This window comes from Perca fluviatilis, chromosome 12 (genome assembly GCF_010015445.1).
Source record: "Perca fluviatilis chromosome 12, GENO_Pfluv_1.0, whole genome shotgun sequence".
NCBI classification, from domain to species: domain Eukaryota; kingdom Metazoa; phylum Chordata; class Actinopteri; order Perciformes; family Percidae; genus Perca; species Perca fluviatilis.
The window spans coordinates 24,380,914-24,402,462 of record NC_053123.1 but is presented as its reverse complement, the minus strand read 5'-3'; the positions used below and the strand labels follow the sequence as shown (position 1 = coordinate 24,402,462).

The 21,549-nt window shown below is 41.5% G+C and overlaps 1 protein-coding gene across 1 annotated transcript; it reads left to right on the top strand.

The window, feature by feature from the left end:
- Window positions 1-555: 555 nt before the first annotated feature.
- On the top strand, window positions 556-20,876 carry ccnyl1 (cyclin Y-like 1). The gene is made up of 10 exons (XM_039818295.1): window positions 556-1,585; window positions 3,772-3,846; window positions 4,222-4,265; window positions 4,780-4,880; window positions 5,260-5,295; window positions 5,378-5,429; window positions 6,458-6,577; window positions 8,673-8,839; window positions 18,559-18,721; window positions 18,917-20,876. Exons 1-10 carry the CDS (start codon window positions 1,423-1,425, stop codon window positions 19,031-19,033), a joined length of 1,038 nt encoding a protein of 345 aa, XP_039674229.1. The 5' UTR covers window positions 556-1,422; the 3' UTR covers window positions 19,034-20,876.
- The last annotated feature ends 673 nt before the right edge of the window (window positions 20,877-21,549 follow it).

The window sequence follows — 21,549 nt, the reverse complement described above, 5'->3', positions numbered from 1 at the left end:
ATTTAGTTTAAAAAAAAAGAAAAAACTCCATTACATGTGGAAGTTCAAAAAGTTGTTTAAGTGAAAGAGTAGAGGTATTAAAAGTAAAAATGAAGTATCAAAAGGTAAATAGTCACTATGCAGATGTGATATTTTTTATTATATTGCAGTAGGCTATTACAGATGCATTTATGTGTATGCAGCATACAAATCTGTACTTGCAAAGTAACTAGTAACTATACCTGTCAGAGGAATGTAGTAACACAAAATATTAATTACTCCCTTGAAGTAGCAGAAAATGGAAAAGCTCATGTCATATTGCTTGAATGAGGAGAGTGTACTGATTGACATGTAGATAGTGCAATAGAGGACGGACCTCAGTTTCCACTGTCAAAAAAGGGTGTGGGTCGTTGATGATACAGAAATAGTAGCGTTGTAAATACAGTTCATCGGTTTAAATCGTCTCCAACAGACAGCTCCTTTAACCAATAAGCGGCTTCAAAAGGTCCTTGTTTTGATTTATTAGCCAGTGGGAGTAAATGGAATGTCTAAGTGGGCGGTTCTACAAAATCCCTGTGCCAAGTAGTGCCGTATGTGAGCTTCGGCAACAGATGGCGGCGGTGGCGGGGACTAGCTACGTCCGACAAGAATCTGAAGGGGTGGAGGCACCGATGGGGGAATTCTTTCCAGCTACTAGAGTTGGTTGTCTATTGAGGAACTGGGACATTGCTTGGTCAATCTGACCTCATTTAGAATTTCTTGCGTACGTTCTTGGATTTTACTCTTTTTACCTTTATTTTCCACTGGAGGCCGCAGAAACCTCGGGCTAGATTTGGCCACACGCCGACCTGAGGGCACAAATATATCTGCGGGATTGTTTGGAAAGTCTTGTGAAATGTATTTGCCAGAATTTGGCGGTTTAAAGTCGTAACGTGTTTATTTTGTAGAGTCGACTGTGTTTACACGATAGCAAAATTTGTAATTAATGTTGAGTAGAAACAAAGTTGATAAGCTAACTAGTTAGCTAGCACACTATAATGCTAGTTAGCTAGCTACCTAGCAGAGCCTCTCTAGCATGTTGAATGGATGGATGAATGAATGAATGAATGAATTGGCGAGCCCTTGCATTTAACTAACAACCGCTTGTTGTTATTACAAGAACACGTCGACTATTACATGAGACGACACATATTTTCATAGGGTGAGCATGTGTGGCTAGCTCCTCTTTGACTGTTACACTACATACGTTACCCTCAAATGGACAGGAATGCGATTCCAGGGAGTTGGTGGACAGCGGCGATTTAGCACGCAAAGATAGTGTGCTAATACTGACAAAAGCCTGGTAATGTTTGTGAAACTGGGGGAAGCTTGTTTTAGCTAGCTACAAATATTTGCACTACTTGGACTTGGCTGCAATAGTGTGAAGCTAACGCCCGGTTTGGGATGGGGAATAAGGTGTCATGCTGCGTCTCTCCCGAGTCGAGCCCCAAACTACCATCGAGACAACCGGCAGAGCGGCTGGAAGAGTTCCAGACCAGCACCGAAGTGAGCGATGACAACACTGTGCCCTACCTGCAGCATATAAGCGACAGAGAGGTCCCTGATGGTATGTGTCCACCTGAACACCAGTGATAAATAGATAGCTACAAACTTAACCTTTCCTGTGTTTGAGCCCATGCAAGTCACACCCATTTTGTTTGTTTATAGGGAGGTTAATCGTAATCTAGTCACCGCCATAGTGAAGAAGCTCTTTCACATGACTCCGAGCACACAAACTTTGATGACAGAATCAGAAAATAACCACACCACATGTGCACACACATTTGTGCCAGCATAAGGGCCCCCTCCACTAATATTGACACACAAACGAGGTTAACCTTAGTGTAACAACTTTGTGATATATTCTCTTTCATAACTGCAGGGATATACACACAGACACTCTCTTCAGCTATTGCCATAAGTTGCCATACGTGTTGGTTGCCGTCAAGCTGCTAGCAGTGCACTGATGATGATGATGATGATGATGATCGTGACATTCTTCGCACTCTTTTAGTTGGGCACTGATCAAATAAACCATTCAGAAATTAGCAATGAAAACAAGGCCCCTATCATCCATTCATTGTTGTCTTTAACCAGCCTCAGTTTTATTTCCATGGCCTATTTTTGAGTGGGGTGGGGGGAAAAACAAAGTACAAATAGCGCCTCACGCCTTATCCAGAACAAACTTTTTTTTTTTAATAAGCTCACTGGGCACAAACTGCATCTTGTAATGTGCCATTAACTTGGCATCACCATGCCCATTGTTAAAGAGCTAAAGTGTAAACTAAGGTTAGCAAATGGGACATGTCTTTAAACAGTCCCCCTCCTCATAGTTTTGTTTTTTTGCTCACGCTGTGATAACATGATTTGGAAAGCATCTCGGATATTTCGCTGTGATGTAGGCCCAAACTCAGTTGTGTACTATAAGACCTAGTGTCACCACTTCTCATTCACTCCCAGACATGCCCAGTGTTCATCCCATTCATGTTGTTGTGGACAGTAGTGTGTGAGTGCAGTATGGCAAGAGCAGCTGTTGGCCGGGTGAGGGGCCAGAATCTGTCCAACAGTCCTTCCTGCATTCCTCATGTCTCTTCTTGCTGTCCTCACTTCACAAATGCGGCCATTCCCTAATCCCCAGTCTTTTATGTAATGTGCTGTCTGCACCAATTTAGATAAAGAACACAATTCTCAAAGTCATGCTTGTGTGTAAACCACTGCTGTCTTTGTGTTTGCATTGCTTGAATTTACAGTTCTGTCTAAAGTATTTTAATATCCACAAATATTTAGCCAACATTATCTAATAAGTCTACGTAAACTAATACAGTGTGTTTTTGTGTTGTTGTGTGTGTGTGTGTGTGTGTGTGTGTGTGTGTGTGTGTGTATATATATATATATATTATATATATATATATATATATTTACTTACTTACTTACTTACTTATAGGTGTCTCTGGTAGAAGTTCAGTGTCTGCTTTTTATGCTTACACTGTGTTATTGGTGAAATGTTGAGTACAATCAAAGAGTGATAGGAGCAAACACTGCTAGTCGGTCATTATAAGGGTAAAGTTCTGACTTTCAGCAGAAAGCGAACTGTGTAGGAATTGTAGCCTTTTTATACCCAGTCCACAAGTTATAATTAATTTATCTTAAAGCAACACCAAAGATTCTTTTGTACCTTCAAATAATGTTTCCAAAATCGTTTCAGTGGTTCATCAACTTGTAACAGGGTGAACGGCACTTATGCATTCGCTTTGCGGCCCTCTATCGGCTATAACCGCGCTACACAAGTTTTTCAGATTGGGTAGCGGCTCTGTAGTTCGAATGACAGCGGTAATGAACAATTCCGCTTCCAACCTGTAGGGGGACCGAAGAGGAAAAGTGTTTTGGTGTTGCTTTAAGTCTTGTTTGATGTCAAGTCTTTTGCAGTCTCCAACCTACAGACATAATCTGGCAATTAAGATGAAGCTCTGCCAAATCTGTCTAGCAGGCATCTTCACTTCCTGCTTGTTTCTGACTTTTGGGTGTGACATAAATCCAAAGCGTTGTTACTTTATAGTGGATAATGTGAGTTCTCAGAATTACACTAAGTGCTATTACCAGTGTATTTGATCGATGTCTCAGCTAATGGCTTCCTGTTCTCTCCTTTGGCTTTATCACTACCTACAAGTGAGAGCTAAGTAGCACACGCTGTGCCTTTTATTGACAGATTGTTATTACAAAGCGAGCACTAATGTACATTTCTTGTTTTCTCAGAGCTGGCATTAGAGTCTAACCCGTCTGACCACGCCCGAGCAAGCACCATCTTCCTTAGCAAGTCCCAGACAGATGGTGAGCAATCCTAACATGGCACACATACACAAACATATACACACACACACACACACACACACACACACACACACAACACACAGCGATGATTCACATTGGCCATCTTCTGTAAGATACTTTGAAGAGCAAACACGCTAATTTGAAACACAATTAAGTGTTGAATGTTAAGACAAATGTGTTTTTCAGGGGTTGAGGTATTAATAAACTGGAGCCACAAGCATCTCTAACAATTAAGTCAATTAGAGCTGCAATTAAACAATTACCAAAACATTCCAGGTGTAATACTACATTTGATTATTTACTAGATGCAGTGCAGTCTGAACACTGATTCCTGCTTCTAGCTTGGCTTTATTGAACATTTCTTCTTCTTTACAGTACGAGACAAGAGGAAAAGCAACCACATAAATCATATCAGTCATGTAAGTCAAAATCAAAATCTAATAAATGCATAAATCTGATTGCTGAATTGATTATATGTGCAAAGCTATATTTTCTTTACTGACCTGGAGGTAATTTCACACTGTAGATTGGCCAGTTAAAGTCTTTAATGGTAGTAAATTTCATGAATTGGTTTATGCCTCTGATAGTAGATCTTTTGTATTCAATATCTTTATGTTAACCAATTGTTCCAAATCCAGAATGTCATTGTAGAAAAAAAGCCTGTGAAACAACATTGGATCATTGAAACAGAACGGCGGAAGTTTTGCCAACAATAATAGCGGTTCATAATGTCCATTAACCAGATAAGGCTAGTACATCTAGCTCAAGTAAAAAAAAAAAAGGGTAAACCAGAAAAGCTTAACACCAGACCTATTAGAGACTTAGGAAACTGTTCAGAAGTGTGGAACCAGTCTAAAGAAATGCAGCCACCAAGACTCTTCCTGTCCTGTGATCAGTTAAAGTTATTTGATTGTGTGATTTCAATGTCTCAAGGTATCTCCTGGTCCAATGTCCAAGAAATACAGCTCCTGTTCCACAATCTTCATAGACGACAACACCGTCAGCCAGCCAAACCTCAAAAGCACAATCAAATGGTGAGAGAATTTCACACAGAGAAACACAAACACACAAGGCTGTGATGTCCAAAAGTCGCTCATTTCACATGAGAAAATCCTGTTGCATCACAGCGTGGTAATCCTAAGTAATACTGAATGGATGCGTGACTAAAACGGATGCTCTAACGCCTAATTTAGGACAGTCCTCTGTAATGACATTATTTCAGTGAATTTGGAAAAACACATTTCATCAGGATTATCTCCATGTGTTAAAATAAAGCCTCCTTGCTGAGTGTGCGCTGCTGTTTTGTCACACAGAGGTCTGACACACACACAGAAACACACACAGCATATTCTCCCGTGTAGATTGTTTTTATCAACACTATTTATGTTATCACTCATTTTTCTGTCTTTCTAGTGTCACATTAGCAATATACTACCACATCAAAAACAGGTAAGTGCACATTTTAAATTTGTGGCACATTATATTGTTAAGACTGGCATGTGTGTTGACAGGTGTATTATGTGTTCCTTAGGGACTCAGGCAGGTCACTGGACATCTTTGATGAGAAGTTGCACCCCTTATCAGTGAGTATGTTGATGGGATTTCCTCAAACTCAAAATTTGACTTTTGCTAGTCAGTGTCTCAGCACCTGGCTCCCGTCAGCAAGACGGATGAACAAAATGCAATTCCTTCAAGCCAGTGGTTTTGATTCATCCAGTCATTTATCTATCATTTATTCCATCTATTCAACCAGTCAGTTGGCCTGAACAACTTTAAGATTTTGCTGCAATTTATTTGCAATTACTTGCATGTTGAATCTGAACCTAACAACTGGAAAACCATAACCATTTACCATACGCCAAGATGAGAGATGAGATCCGGTACAATAGCTTATCCCTTATGTACATACAATCTGAATAAATGTGGAAAATGTATATGTTTGATTATTTGAGACATTATTTCTTTTTGTCCTTGCCTTCAATTCCTTTCCATCTGAAACGTAGTGGTGTCCCAATACAAAGCCTGTTTTTGTGTAGTGACATCTGTACTCTATTTTCTTCCTTCAAATTGAGATTTTTCAGTACTGACCTGGCATTGAGGGCTATCCATAACACAATGTGAAACAGTTCAAGGAAAAACATAAACAGTAGGGGTCAGTTATGAATCATTAAAATGGATGTGATTCACTGGTTAAAAAAAACACAAGAAGGAAACAATTGTCCTTTCTCATCCTCGCTCGTGCTTTTTATAAACTGTTTCCATTCAGTTGTCGACTTGTGATAATGAGCCGTGAGTGGTGTCTCACTCCACAATGTGATGGTTTTTCCGCTGACCCTCACGGCTCTGTTTCTTGGGGGCCACTCCAAGCTGAAGATGACCTCCAAGAGAGGGGAGGGCTAAGAGGAAATTTTAGGACAAAACTAATATCAGTGTTGACGATATTACAACTACCTTTTTAAAAGTAACACTCTGATGGAGCAAACATTGTTACTAAATGTCTGCTTGTAGTCTTGTATATTAAAGGAAAATTCAGCTATGTATCAACCTGTTGTATTTGCCATAAATGCGGCCATGTGAATCTGTGTGTGTATGTGTGGTTTGTCCCATACAGAGAGACCCAGTCCCAGATGACTACTCCCGTGTAGGCCCAGAACACAAACTGATCTACCGCTTCGTCAGAACGCTCTTCAGCGCCGCACAGCTCACTGCAGAATGTGCCATTGTTACTCTAGTAAGCCTGTCTCTCTGTGATGCTTTTGATTTTACTTATGCCAATATATTGTTAGAATAATGATAATATTGTTGAAATCCTGGAACTCAGTGAAGACTTTAGTTTAGTGCAAAATTCTTGGAAGACTGAATATGTCTACCTGTTTGTCGTACAGTCTTTATCAAATCGGACACTCAAGCACATACAAATATTTTTATTAGGTACTTTTAGAATCCTATATCAGTCCAAGGCCATTCGTTAAGATGCTTTTATTGTAATCTGTTAAATATTTTTTATAGTTTTTCTGAAATCTAACAAGACATTATTGAAACTACATTTGGTAAAGTGTAGGGCTGCAACAACGAATCGATAAAATCGATAAAATTCGATTATTAAAAAAGTTGGCAACGAATTTCACTATCGATTCGTTGTGTCGCGCAACTATTACGCCACTCAGTCGCGGAAAAAAATTAGTTGAGCGGAGCAGCCGGAGCGAAAGAAAAGAAAAAAGAGCAGAGTGGGGGTAGAGGAAATACGGCGAGAGCCCGGAGAGACTCGTAACGTTGTTCTGAAACACACGGCGGAGGCAGAGAAATCAGTACGACCTAAGTCATCTAAGGTGTGGGAGCATTTCACACTAAATAAATTGAAAACGTGTTAATTGCAAGATAAGAAAAAGCGACACGGCATGGCACGGGCGCACCACGGTGATGAGTCAGCACTTAAAACGTCAACATGTTGGAGTCCTTGATGAGGAGGAAGGGAGTTCAACAGCAGGGTAAAGTCACTACACTATCCTACTCCTGTTCTGTTTTGAAGTGAGGAACGTAACGTCCCTCCAGTAGCTCTTCTGGTGCTGGTGTGGCATTTAATTTTTTACCAACAAAAAAAAAAAAAAAAAAAAAAAAAAAAAAAAAAAGGGAAAAAAAAAAAAAGGTTTTATTCACTTGCGCCTTTTTTTGGCCCATTCATTTTTTAATCTGTTGTCATGTATATAGTCTGTGCTTTGTCCCATATCAGTTATTGTTGACAAATATTTTTGTGTGTTGTATAAATGAACTTAACTTGCACTTACTAGAATGATAGTAATAATTTAATGAATAAGCTTTGTGTGTGTGTGTGTGTGTGTGTGTGTGTGTGTGTGTGTGTGTGTGTGTGTGTGTGTGTCTTGTCTGTATCTGCTCTTGGGTTACTTACCTTTACACAACTATTAACTAAAACAACAAGTATGTATGTAAGTATGTATTGAGTTGATGTAAATTAATGCTTTTGTTTTTTTTTATCAGATTCATTGATTAATCCAAAAAATAATCGACAGATTAATCGATTATTAAAATAATCGTTAGTTGCAGCCCTAGTAAAGTGTAAAGTTGTAGAACACAGAAGCAAAGTTTTTTTTGTGCATGTAGGTAAATACTATGGTATTACTATAAACTGATCACCAGAGGGCAGTAAACGCTTACAAACTGATTTGTCCCAAATGGCACTTGACAGGTGTATGTGTTATGATCACACAACACAGTCTTTACATTAGAGAAGATTAAAAGCATCATATTATATGATGTCAAAGACTGAGCAGATTAGTTTTAGAATGTGGCGATGTAAAACCAATGCATTTCTGTCACAGTTTCTTTGCCGTTTTGAATTTAACATGAATGGCAGTTTTTCAAACTGAGGTGTTATGTTTTCAAAATGGCAAGCCGGTCCCAAATAATATCACCAAAATGTTTTAGTTTTTGCAGCTAGCGGCATGTTTGATTTGCCCTGGCATGTTCTGTTTCCAGTGAGTAATTTATGAAAGAAAAATAAGACTATATCATTATCCTCAAAGGGGTTCCCATTTCAAGAATAATTTTTTTTTTTTTACTAGGTACAACATTAGTTTATTAGTAGGTCTAATACAGTTACTAATACAGTTACAGTACCACTAAACTCATGTATAGGAGAATTTGTTGGTACATAATATGTGGATTTTGACATAACCCAACATTAACCTGGCTGTTGTCCCTGGTAGCATATAAGAAACAAATAAGGGAATTAATAAGGATTCAACTGAGAAAAACCCTGTCCGTTCCCAATTTAAAATTTTGACCATTGAACATTTTTCTACCTCAAGGTGTACTTAGAGCGCCTGCTGACCTACGCTGAGCTGGATATCTGCCCCGCCAACTGGAAGCGCATCGTCCTGGGAGCCATCTTGTTGGCTTCCAAAGTCTGGGACGACCAGGCTGTGTGGAACGTCGACTACTGCCAGATCCTTAAAGACATCACTGTGGAGGATATGTGAGTTTTTTGTTGTTGTTGTTTTTTACACGTCTGCTGTAATAGAGAGGGGGGAGTCACAGTGTTGTATAAATATGGGGATAATGGGGCACATTTTCTCTCCTGGAAGACATTCATAGTGTTGCTCTGAGAGTACATGAAAAGCGAGCAAGAATGGGGGCGAAAAAAAAGAGAGTTGGATAGGTAAGTTCAAACCCTGGCTCCTCGCCTCCACATAGCTGGCCAATCACAGGGTGAAGTTGGTGTGAATGACAAATCATTGGTTTCAGAAAGTTACAGAAATGGGCGGATTGAGCCCCCCCAATCCCACGTTGGAGCTGGATTTTCTTCTTAGGGTTTAGGAGCGAGTTTCTGCTCCGACTGAAGCAGTTAAAGTATCTTGGGGCATGATACGAGCAAGAGATCACGTATACAATAACCCTAAAAGAGTTTTCTTCTGTCTAGTCAGTCCCGGAAGGGTCACGGGGGACTAGGGGGAGTGGGGGACTACTTTTGCGTTACCTCGCAATATGTTTTGCGTTCCCTCGCAATATGCTTTGCGTTACCTGGCAAAACTTTTCTTCTTCCATTCCTCCTGAGCCATGTGTCTTATTTCCACTCGGCTGCCCAGCTCAATGAATCGGCTCGTTGCATTTTACTTTGAGCTGGGAATTATGCTCATATACTGCTCAGTGGGCACATTCATATCTCATTTAGGGTATAATCAATAGCCTATTTCTTCAATGTATAAAAAAAGAGACTGTGCGATGTCAGAGGTTCGCATGATGTGGCGATGTGCGTTCCTTCGCAATATGTTTTTCATTCTCTTGAAATATTTTGCGTTCCCTAGCAATATGTTTTGCATTCCCATGCAGACAAAAAAGAACTGCCGTAAACTAAGTCAAATCGCATCTGGTCGCTACACACGTCCCTTACAGCCCATGCAGACACCAGACCATGATGTAATTGTTGATGTAAATCTGATGTTATTAAACAGATTTGTCCCACACAGTACAGGAATATAGTAGACTATTACAGGTAGAAAATGAACATATAGGCAACTGGAAGGGTTGTAGCCATAGTTGATTGTAACCACAGTGAAGGCTGTATTTTCACGTTTTTGTCCCTGAACTAGCGTTCTCTCTTTGTAACGCTACTAGGCAGCTGCAGATTCTCTGCTAATTCAGTGCTTGTTCATCGCCACATCATGCGAACCTCTGACATCGCACATTCTCTTTTTTTATACATTGAAGAAATAGGCTATTGATTATTACATTACATTACATGTCATTTAGCTGACGCTTTTATCCAAAGCGACTTACAATTAAGTGCATTCAACTGAGAAGGTCCAAACTCTAGACAACAAGTAGTAAGTGCAAGTACATTAGCTTTAAATAAGCTAAGCTACAAAGAAACAAAACTGCAGGTTAAAGATTTTTTTTAACCGAGGTGTAGTCGGAAGAGATGCGTTTTTAGCCTTCGGCGGAAGATGTGTAGGCTTTCAGCCATCCTGATGTCGGTGGGGAGCTCATTCCACCATTTGGGAGCCAGGACAGTGAACAGTCTGGATTTGGTTGAGTGATTAGTTCTCCCTCGCTGTGGGGGGGCAGCAAGCAGTTTGGCTGATGCAGAGCGAAGTGGGCGGGTTGGGGTATATGGTTTGACCATGTCCTGGATGTAAGCTGGGGCTGATCCGTTCATGGCCCTGTATGTAAGTACTAGTGTCTTGAAGCGGATGCGGGCAGCCACTGGTAACCAGTGAAGAGAGCGGAGGAGAGGTGTAGTGTGAGAGAACTTGGGGAGGTTGAAGACAAGTCGAGCTGCTGCGTTCTGAATGAGCTGCAGGGGTCGGATGGCACATGCAGGCAGGCCAATCACACAGGAGTTGCAGTAGTCTAGACGTGAGATGACTAGAGCCTGAACCAGAACCTGAGCGCCTTCTGCGTTAGAAGTGGACGTATCCTTCTGATGTTATGCAGCATGTCGTCAAGTGTCACACCCAGGTTTATAGCAGTCTGGGTGGGGACTACCACAGAGTTGTCGAATTGTTATAGTCAGGTTTTTGGGTAGGAGAGCCCTTCCCTGGAAGGAAAAGGAGCTCAGTCTTGTCAAGGTTGAGTTTCAGATGGCGTGCGGACATCCAAGAAGAGATGTCGGTCAGACAGGCCGCGTACGATACTGCGCTACTTGAGTGTCAGACTCAGGAAAGGAAAGAATAGTTGGGTGTTGTTGCGTGCGTAGCTGTGATAAGAAAAGCCGTGTGACTGAATGACAGACCCAAGGGAATTGGTATAGAGAGAGAAGAGGAGGGGACCCAGGACTGATCCCTGAGGAACCCCAGTTTTGAGTGGGCAAGGCTCTGAGCTGGATCCTCTCCAAGTTACCCGGTAGGTTCGGTCTGACAGGTAAGATGTCAGCAAAGAGAGCGCAGAGCCTGAGACACCCAGATTCTGGAGTGTTGAAATGAGGATCTGGTGGTTCACTGTGTCAAAGGCAGCTGAAAGGTCTAGAAGGATGATGATGGAAGAGAGAGAGGTTGTTTTAGCAATGTGAAGCTGCTCAGTGACAGCAAGGAGGGCGGTTTCTGTTGAGTGGCCAGCCTTGAAGCCAGACTGGTGGGGATCGAGAAGGTTGTTCTGGTTGAGATAAGTAGAGAGTTGATTATAAATGGCACTCTCAAGAGTTTTAGATAGAAAAGGAAGAAGGGAGACAGGTCTATAGTTATTTACATCAGAGGAGTCGAGTGTTGGTTTTTTGAGTAGCGGGGTCACTCTTGCCTCTTTGAGGGCATCGGGGAAACAGCCAGTTGACAGGGAGATGTTAATGAGATGAGTGAGGAAAGGAAGGAGGTCAGGAGCAATGGACTGGAGAAGGTGAGAAGGGATAGGATCCAGGGGGCAGGTGGTTGGGCGGGCAGAGGTAATCAAAGTAAGAATTTGATTTGGAGATAGAGGGGTGAAAGAGGCAAGAGTACTAGATGTGACTGATGGTAAGGTGATTTCAGAAGGTGTGGTGGAGAATGAAGAGCGTATATCATCTATCTTTTTTACAAAGTAGTTGACAAAGTGGATTGGTAGAAGGGAGGAGGGAGGAGGTGAAATGGGGGGATCTAGCAGGTTAGAGAAGATGGAGAAAAGTTTTTTGGGGTTTGAGTAAGCGGATTCAATTTTGGTTTGATAGAAGGAGCTTTTTGCTGCAGAAATAGAGGCAGCGAAGGAGGAAAGAAGAGACTGATAAGTAAGCAGATCATCTGGGTGTTTAGATTTCCGCCATTTCCTTTCCGCTGCCCGTATAGTTGATCTTTCAGCACGATCGAGTCAGATAACCACGCGGCTGGGGAGGACTTAGGCGGTTCGTGAAGTAAGAGGGCAGAGAGAGTCGAGAGAGGAGGATAGAGTAGAGAGTAGAGTGTCTGCGGCAGCGTTGGGAGGCATGAGCAAGAAAGAGTCAGAAGGAGGGAGGGTAGCTAGAGAACATGCCGCCAGTGAAGAAGGAGAGAGTGAGCAAATATTACGGCGGACAGGTACAGTGTCTCTTGAGATATGGTTGTGAGCTTGTGAGAGTGGGAGAGAGTATGAGATGAAGAAATGGTCCGAGATATGGAGTGGAGTAACAGTGAGGTTGGATGTAGAGCAGTTTCTAGTGAATATGAGATCTAGGTGGTTACCAGCTTTGTGAGTGGGTGGTGAAGGAGAGAGTGAGAGGGCAAAAGAAGAGAGAAGGTGAAGAAAGACAGCTGACTTCTCTGTCTGGATGTTGAAATCACCCAGAAGTACCAGCGGAGGGCCAGTTTCAAATGAGATATGAATGTGCCCACTGAGCAGTATATCAGCAAACCCACCTAAAAAAAAAAAAAAGAGGCGTGGGGGGGGGGGGAAAAAAAAAAAAAAAGGAGGAAGAAAAAAAAAAAAAAAAAAAGGGGGGGAAAAAAAAAAATTAAAGAGGAGGTGGAATTTTGCAAAACATATTGCGAGGGAATGCAAAAGTAGTCCCCTGAAAAAATCTCCTCAGAAGGTCTCCTGGACAACCCTCGTAGACATACTGTAGACATGTGTAGGTGGGAGAAAACTCCAGGGAAAGAGCCAGAGCACACTGGTGCGATTGCATGTCCTACCTGGCCTGGGAACGTCTTGGACCCTATGTGAAGTGCAGGAGGATGTAGTTAGGAAAAAGGACACCTGGGCTGCTTTGCTGCCACCTTGACCCAGACCCATTTTGTAATAATTGGATACACAGTTGAGTAATGGTGTAGCTTTATTTTTGTCGAGCTTGCTTTTAGAGATGCACCGAGTGACCGGAATTGGCCGATTTTCACGTGACCGGCCATGACCTGTGACCGGCAGGTCAGTCTGACATATGCCGATTTTATGCCGGTCAAATACACTCGGGCGCCGCATGATTAACATTGCGCAACATGAGCGCACCGCCCCTCAATCAGCTGTTTATGAAATGTCATAAAGTCGTAATTACGGCTCTGCAGAGGCGTCTGCTCTACTGCTCTCAGGCGAACGGGCAGTCTCTCTCTCTCTCTCTCTCTCTCTCTCTCTCTCTCTCTCTCTCTCTCTCTCTCTCTCTCTCTCTCTCGCTGAGGCTGAACAACTAGAACATAAACCGCACTCACGTGGGTCCCGTGAAATTTGACAGCTAAAGTTTATCGGAAAATAGCGTTGGGCACACTGACTTTGATGAATTTACTGTTTATCAGACCTCAGATGAGACAAGAAGCTAACGTTAGCGAACGCTGTGGTCCCTCTGCCGCCCCCACTGCAACAAAAATAAATAAAAAAAGAGACGCTGTATTCCTCCGACACGCTGTATTAACGTTACCGTTTAGAACGCTTTCCAGGTTAGTGGGGATGCATACCGCGCCAAACCAACATTAAAAACGTAGTAGCCTAATCTTCCCTCAGCGTTTAGATTTGTTGCAAAACTGTGTGTAAAGTGAGCGGTGACGTTAAATCATCTATGTGACGTTTGTGTTTTCAGGTAACTTTACTGTTGACTTTCAAACAGGCCTGCGTGTGTGTGTGTGTATGAAGAAATATCTTCATACTGCAAGACTATATTTATTTAATTATTTGTGTGTGTGTGTGTGTGTGTGTATGTGTGTGTGTATGTGTGTGTGTATATATATATATATATATATATAGTGTGATATATAAGAAGGAAATGGTTCTTACGTTGCACTTTAGATGTGTGTGTGTGTGAATGTCCCACACCAGGAGTCATTCATATAGTTCTGTTTTATAGTGATCTATTATCTAGTCAAAAAATGTTCTATTAAAGAAAAGATAGAAAATAAATATTTGTGTGTGCTGGAATGTGGTTAGAAAATATGAAATCGGAATCTGCTCAAATCGGTATCGGCAGTTCAAACTCAATGAAAATCGGAATCGGCATAGAAAGTTGAAATCGGTGCATCTCTGCTTGCTTGTTAATAAGTGTCTGGCCATTTAACTAATGCAAAAAAATAAACAAAAAGATTTTAAAGGGTAACTACCGTTTTTTTTCAACCTGGACCCTATTTTCCTATGTTTTTGTGTCCTTTCACCTTTCACACCGGCCTCGTTTAGTACGGTTGAATCGCACTAGAGTTGGTTTGCCCGCTGGTGCGGTTCGTTGGGGCAGGTGAGAACGCGGCATTCACACTCTGGTGCGCACCAAAAGCGTACAGAGACCTGCTTGAAGAGGTGGTCTTGGTACTCTTTCAATCGAACTCTGGAGCGGTTCGTTTGTGGTGAGAACGTGATCCGTACTCGAACCCCACCAACTATACGTACCCCGCAAGTCTGAGCTAACGTCTCCTGTAGTCTGGTGTGTTTAGCAATCTGCGATGCAGCAGAGCAGCAAACTGTAGCCGCTTGCACTGTTTCTATCACAGAAATAGACTGCGGTCAAGCTTGCCGTCTGTCACTCGCATCTCTGTGGTCAAACCAGCTGTCGCTAAAATTGTAGACACCACACAGCAGAGCAAAGTCTCGGCAACCAGAGCAGACGTAGTAACGTCTCTCGCGAAACAATGTCTGATCACTTTAATGAAATGAGCTGGTTTGACCATGGAGATGCCAGAAATATGCACTAGTCCAGAACACAGGACCTTCTTTCTGTATTTACTTTCTTGCTCCCGCCCCCAGATAAATCCGACCAATAAGAGGAGTGGACGTTCTTGCGTGATTTGTAATGGCGCATTTTAGTACGCTTGGATTTTTCCAGGTGTGAAACCAAACCAAACCGAGGGCAAATCGCTCCAAACTGACCAACTCACCAACTGACCAAAGCAAACGAACTACAGGTGTGAAAGTGTCCTAAGCGTCTGGTGGGTCTTTGACATTGGTCCACCTTCACAAAAGTGCTAGTTTTGCCACTGACAGGCTCAGATTAATATTCTAAGCGTCTGACAACATTATGGAAAGGATCCCTTCAGAGATAGACCTTTAAAACCTCTTTGAGACCTTTCTGTTTAACCAGAAACATCTCTGAAGTCGCTAGCGCTAAACCCACCAGACTGCATTTAATAAAGCAATACCTTTAACATGTACAGAGCCAACATATTTTCACATGTAAATCGGTAAACTGTTTATTTCAACCAAAAGTTGTGATTGTTGGAAAAGTGGAAAGACGACCTAAAACAGTTTTATTTTGTTTCTGTCGACTTTGAATGAAGTGTATTTTACGATGCTACAATGTTTATTTACATGGAGTCTGGTGGGTTTAGCAAACGCAATTTAGCGGATGTTTTTATGTTTAAAAAAAGGATCTTACTTTTCAACAGAAAGGTCAATCTCCTTTAGAAATCCTTTCCAAAATGATGTCAGACACTTAGAATATAAATCTGAGCCTGTCAGTGGCTCAAAGTAAATACAAGCTGGACAATTGCCCTATTAACTTAACATTGTAGCTTGTTTTGCCACTGCCAACTGCAGCAATCTTGCTTAAAACTGGACCAATTTAAAAGATTGTTGTTTCCATCAGTCACTTAGACACTAAAACATAGGAAAATACATTGAAATGTTACCACAACTCAGGAAACAACAATTTAAAAAGGTAACTACTGTTTTTTTTTCAAATTCATCTCTAAATTTGGTTGCTTTGGGTGTGTTTCTGAGCTGCAGATTTTTGAGAAAAAAAGAGATTCCAAACAAATACAACATGGTTCTGGCTCAACATGCTTCGCCCCCACCCCCAATAAAGGAAATATAACAACAAAGATGCACTTAAAGCAGACAGAAGAGTGCTGGGATGGTTGGCAGGTGTAATATCTCTGCTGTCCCTCAGGCTATAAGCCGGTGAAGAGGCCAGGGGCTGCACTCTGAGCCCCGACTTTATTTCCTACAATTGCTTTTCCTGTGTGTGTGTGTGTGTTTGTGTGTATGTGTATAAAAGCGGTTGAAAGTGCCTGCTTGTTTTTTCGTGATTTGGAAAGGTGCGTGCACTGCCTGCATGTCCGTGAGTCCCCATCCCTCTCTGACTCTTTCTCTCTTTCCTCTCATATATGTATGACCCACACTCTCTCTGCTCTGTTTTCATTGCTGCCATTCAAGTGTCTTTGTGAGCCTGGTCGGGTCTGGATGGAGGGATGGGAAGAAGGGTAGAGAGAGAAACAGAGAGCCAGACGGAGAGAAATGCAGGGGAGGGTCTCAAGTGCTCTCACTGCTTCTAGATAATGGCCCTGGCTCTCGTCCACTCCATTAGTTGCCCTGGGAGACCAGACATCACACACACACTCGCGCTCACTCTCACCACCTTTGCTGACCAACAAAGCATCCTAGATGCTGTCTCCTTGGTGACCACCTCCCTTAGCTTTTCTCATGGCTGTGATGATGATCATGATGAGGAAAGATGATGGAGGTTGTAGTCTGGAAAAAGATGAGCTGTGATACTCCAAGTGGGTGCTCAGAGATACATGTCTGATTGCCTGCAAGTGTTTGTGTGTGATCTCTGTGGAAGAGATTTTTTTTATTCCTTCTCGCTCCATGAGCACTTCCCATGTTGAATGTATAAAGTCAATGCACAAATAACTGACTATAAGGTAGGGCTGGACGATAAAACGATCTCTATGGGATTGCGATAAATTTCAGGTCGATAACTATTAACTTTGGACATATTTTACTAGATTTGGATTGATCTAACAGCCTATCGCACAGCAGAAATAAACGCTATTCCATTTCAGAAGGTGGCGGTAATGCACACCAACCGTTGTTTGCCAACCACCAAAAAATCTCAATAGAAGAAGAAGTTTTTGGCTTGCCCCGTCAAAGTACACGCTCATTTCCTACGCAGAGCATTGTTTGAGCTACCGGCGGTGAAGAAAATGGAATAAATGAGTGGAATCAAGAGGCATGGGCACGAAAGCGACGGTGAAAGTGAACTTGCGTCATCATCCAAAGCTGAGGAAATTGTTGACAAAAAGGTAACCGGACGTCCGTTATATGGAAGTGGTTTGGATATGTCAAAAGCGAAGCGCAGATGAACACGGTCTGCAAAATATGCCATCGGTCAGTGTTGACCAAGACAGGAAACGCAACCAATCTTTTCTGTCACTTGAAAAGGTACCATCCCAGCGAACACAGCGAGAGTTTGAAAATGCGGGCCCATGTTAACGTTAGTCTGCCCACAAGTTTTGTCCAACGTCCTGGTGGTTCTTCTACTGTTAGCAGCACTAGCAGGGCTGAAAAACAACAATCAATCTTGTCGTCTTATGCGTCCATTGCCCCATATGAAAAGTGAATGTGAAAGTCACAGCTTTTAGTATTATTTACATTATTTGCATTTACATTACTAACTTGTACTGTTTTGTTAATGCAGATAAAGCATGTTTGCAAAGTTGTTATTCAATATATTTTATCACACAATATATTCTAAACCACAGTTAAATGTTACATTATGTTCTATTTTTTTATGTTAATAGACTATATTCTAAAGTTTAACTAATGAACCCTCTGGTTTCTTCAGGCTTCAGTCATTATCAGGATACTCTTCAACCTGGCAGCGTTATCAAATTGTATATCGTGATAAATATCGATATTGATCAATATGGAAAAAATTATCGTGATCATATTTTTTGCCATATCACCTAGCCCTACTATAAGGTCCTTCCGCTGACTTTTACAGTGTGACCGTTTCTTTAGTAAAATCATATCCCCTGTAAACACAGATATAGAAAAAGGTTTTCTTCTTTGAAGAATATAAATATATTTTATTGTATTCAATAGCTGTCAACAGTTTACCCTCAGTATCCCCAGTGGCTGATCAAAATGCATACACAGGTCTTCATGTCCATTTTATCAAAGTTGTGTGGTCTGAACAGGATCACGGTCAGCGTTGCCCTTCTCTGACATGATACACTTTCAATTTAACATCCAGTTAATAAGTCCAGTCGGGATCTCGTTGGATTGTAATTGCTATTACTTTGGTGATTATCATTTGTGACTGACCATATTTACAGTGGCTTTGGAAAAACAAGATTCTTTTTTAAATAACCGTAACTGGCAAAAGCTCAAATGCAGGCTAGATGGCTCAATTAGCTAGGAGGTTAGAAATGATTTGCTGAGACATGAATTTTGGAGCTTGCTTTGGCAATACATTGCTTGAGAAGATGACCTTGCGTTCCTTATATTTCTTTACTGGGCGTCTAGGACTTTTATCCTCTGTTCCTCTATCACACTGTCCTAAAGTTCTAGAGTTGAGTTAGGGGTTTTTGGCTGTCTGGAATAACCCTCAGGTCTCTTTCCTCCCTTCAGGAATGAGATGGAGCGCCACTTCCTGGAACTTCTCCAGTTTAATATCAACGTGCCAGCCAGTGTCTATGCCAAGTACTATTTTGATCTGCGGCAGCTGGCTGATGACAACAACCTCAGCTTCCCCCTGGAGCCTCTCAACAACCAACGCGCCCAGAAACTAGAGGTGAGCTGCCCTCCTCAGCCGTCGACCAGCAATTTCTGGTCTTCCAGTTTGTGTCCGTACCCCTCTGGAGCCGATTTATCATTTTCTGATCTTGCAGAGTTCTTGAATTCAAATGCCTCTGGTTAAAACACAACGATCTATTTACCTTATTCTATGAGAACTTATCAGTAACCGAGTTTGTGTTTGTCCGTCCAGGCCATTTCAAGATTATGTGAAGACAAGTATAAGGACCTGAGTCAAGCAGCGATGAGACGATCCTGCAGCGCAGACAACCTGATAGGCATACGACGCTCCAACGCTGTGCTGTCATAGGCCAGACTGCTGCCCTCTGTTTTCTAAAAGCCCAGCTAACCCACAGCCAAACCCCGGACAAACGTCAACCTCACAGGTTCAACACATCCACATCAGGCAGGATTCAGGCTTGAAATGTTACTGTATGACGGCAATTTGCAATCCCGGCTGTAGAGCTGACTGAGAAATTACACTTGAAAATAAGGTGTTAACCTAAAAAGTTCACCACACGACTATTGTTTTTACAAATCCCTTATTTATTTCTTACTTGTCCCTTATGTCCCAGAGAAAGTGTTAAGTAGGAATTGCTCTACTGCAGTTATCTCAGAGGGGTAGTCTTTGTATTGTCATGAACATGTAATTTTTCCAAAATGTATTTGAATTATTCCATGCAGCCGGGGGTTATTCTATATATAAGTTGTCACCAAATTCCATGAGAAGACCAAAACTAACAACGTGTTGGTCTCTGTGTACTTTCTGAGTTCCCTAACCCGTCAGTGGTATTCACTCCCAAGGTTTGTACTAAAGACATCAATATTTAATATGGCTCACAAAAACATTTAATTCATAAAAAGGCTCAATATTTTCCTAAAACAGCATGCACTATAGTTTTTAATCTGTTACCTCAAACGGGAGGAAAGGGTGCATTTGTTGGATTTTTAGCCGTGGATTAATGCACGTTTGGTGCTCTTGGTGAGTATTTACAGCAGCAGGCCGGTGTATGTGGGATTGACTTAAAATAAACAGTGTACAGTACATTACTACTGGTCGTGTGTGTTCATAGTAATGAAGGAACGTGCCAGCCAGTGCAACATTGTGGCCCATTGATGTCTTTTAATAGTTTTTGAACAACAATGGAGCTCTGTGTCAGTCCGGTTGAGGCAGATGGCCGCCCAGGTGAAGCCAGGTTCTGTTCGAGGTTTCGGCCTGTTAAAAGGTAGTTTTTCCTCGCCACTGTCGCACTAAGTGCAGTTGCTCTTGGGGGAATTGTTGGGTATGTGTAAATTAGAGTGTGGTCTAGACCTACTCTGTAAAGTGTTCTGAGAAAACTACTGTTATGATTTGACACTAAATTGAATTGTCTCTGTCACAGAGGAACGAGATATATCGGGCTTTGAACACATCGACGATACTTGTTAATAGGATCAATTCATTGGTGGTTTTGGTTTTTTCATGGTATTTGTTTACAATAAGAAAATATATATCACCACCAGACTTATCTTTTAATAGGCATTCAAAGATAACATCTGATCGAATGCAAAAGCTGTTCCTTGTAAACCATAGTTTATACCAAAAGCAACTTTTGAGAGTGTAAAAATGACGTGTTTGCTGTTAATTCCAGTGGTGTTGGATTCTATTTCAGTAATTATCTACACATTTTGAATTTGGATTAAGCACACTGCATGTCAAAGTATTAAACTATAAATATTCCACAGGAGTTGGCTGAAGTAAACAAACCTTCAGTCAGCTGTTTGTAGTGTGTTGAGAATCAGGAGTGCCAATCTGGGGTCAGTTTTACTTTTCAGACACTTGAGGTGGTCTTAAAAGAGCGTTTATTTTTTTTTTTTTTTTATTACAGATTCTGGATCAGTATTTAATTGAGTGGCTCGATATAGCAGTTAGGTTGACATAATGACAACATATAGGTTGGGTCCACCCTCAGTATTGTGCCCCTTAAATCCATCCTGACCCCACCTCAGAGAGCCCGTCAACAGATTTCCAATCCTGTACTTGTCCCAGGCCCCTGACCAGAGCTTTGAAACAAACTACATAGATATTGAGGGGGGGGCTGATGGATACTCCCCTTCTTTTTGCTTACTATGTAGGCTACCTAGCTGTGAAATTTGTCTTGTTTTTAATTGAAGAAAAAAAAAATAATAATTTGCAGATGGAGTATTTTAAATAAACACTAATCATGTTACAAATATATGTTGTGGTAATTGTGTCTGTATGTCTGATCTGTGATCATTTTAAGGTGATCAATATATGTTTTTGTCAATGTTCGGCTACCTGAGCTGTCGTAGCACTAAGCTGATTTAGCCAGTAAAACCAGTCCACCAACCATCCAGTTGCAGGGCAAAAACCACCTCCACCGACATCATAAAAAAAATGATTGTGCTTTCATAAAATACATTAACCTTTAGGGGGAAATGGTTATGGCCTTATCTGCTTTTTCAAACGGATAATGCCATTTATATGATGTAATATTGTATAGGCCATCATCTTCTAACTAAACTGATCATAAGACCCGATGTGTCAGGATCTGCATGACTTACCACCTCAACTAAACAATTTCCTGGATGAGCTTGTATGGATGAGTAAGTATTAGCCTTTTAGCTATCATTATGCCATCTTCTATTTGTCATTTCTAAATGGCACTTTTATAATATTAATTTGTCACCAATTAGAATGTGAGGGAACTAGAGTCTCACACACTGTTGGTCACTTGTTAACCATGTTTTGATCTTAGGACCCGGTGTCTTAGTCAGACATCTTATGACTACCATATAAACGGTAAATAAAACCGTATGGTGCCA

What these genes read in the sequence shown, in the direction of transcription:
- ccnyl1 (XM_039818295.1), top strand. Translation starts at nt 1,423, where the DNA reads ATGGGGAATAAGGTGTCATGCTGCGTCTCTCCCGAGTCGAGCCCCAAA. An exon ending in AGAAGTTGCACCCCTTATCA is followed by an intron (nt 5,430 to 6,457) that starts GTGAGTATGTTG and finishes TGTCCCATACAG; the next exon opens with AGAGACCCAGTCCCAGATGA. An exon ending in AATGTGCCATTGTTACTCTA is followed by an intron (nt 6,578 to 8,672) that starts GTAAGCCTGTCT and finishes TTCTACCTCAAG; the next exon opens with GTGTACTTAGAGCGCCTGCT.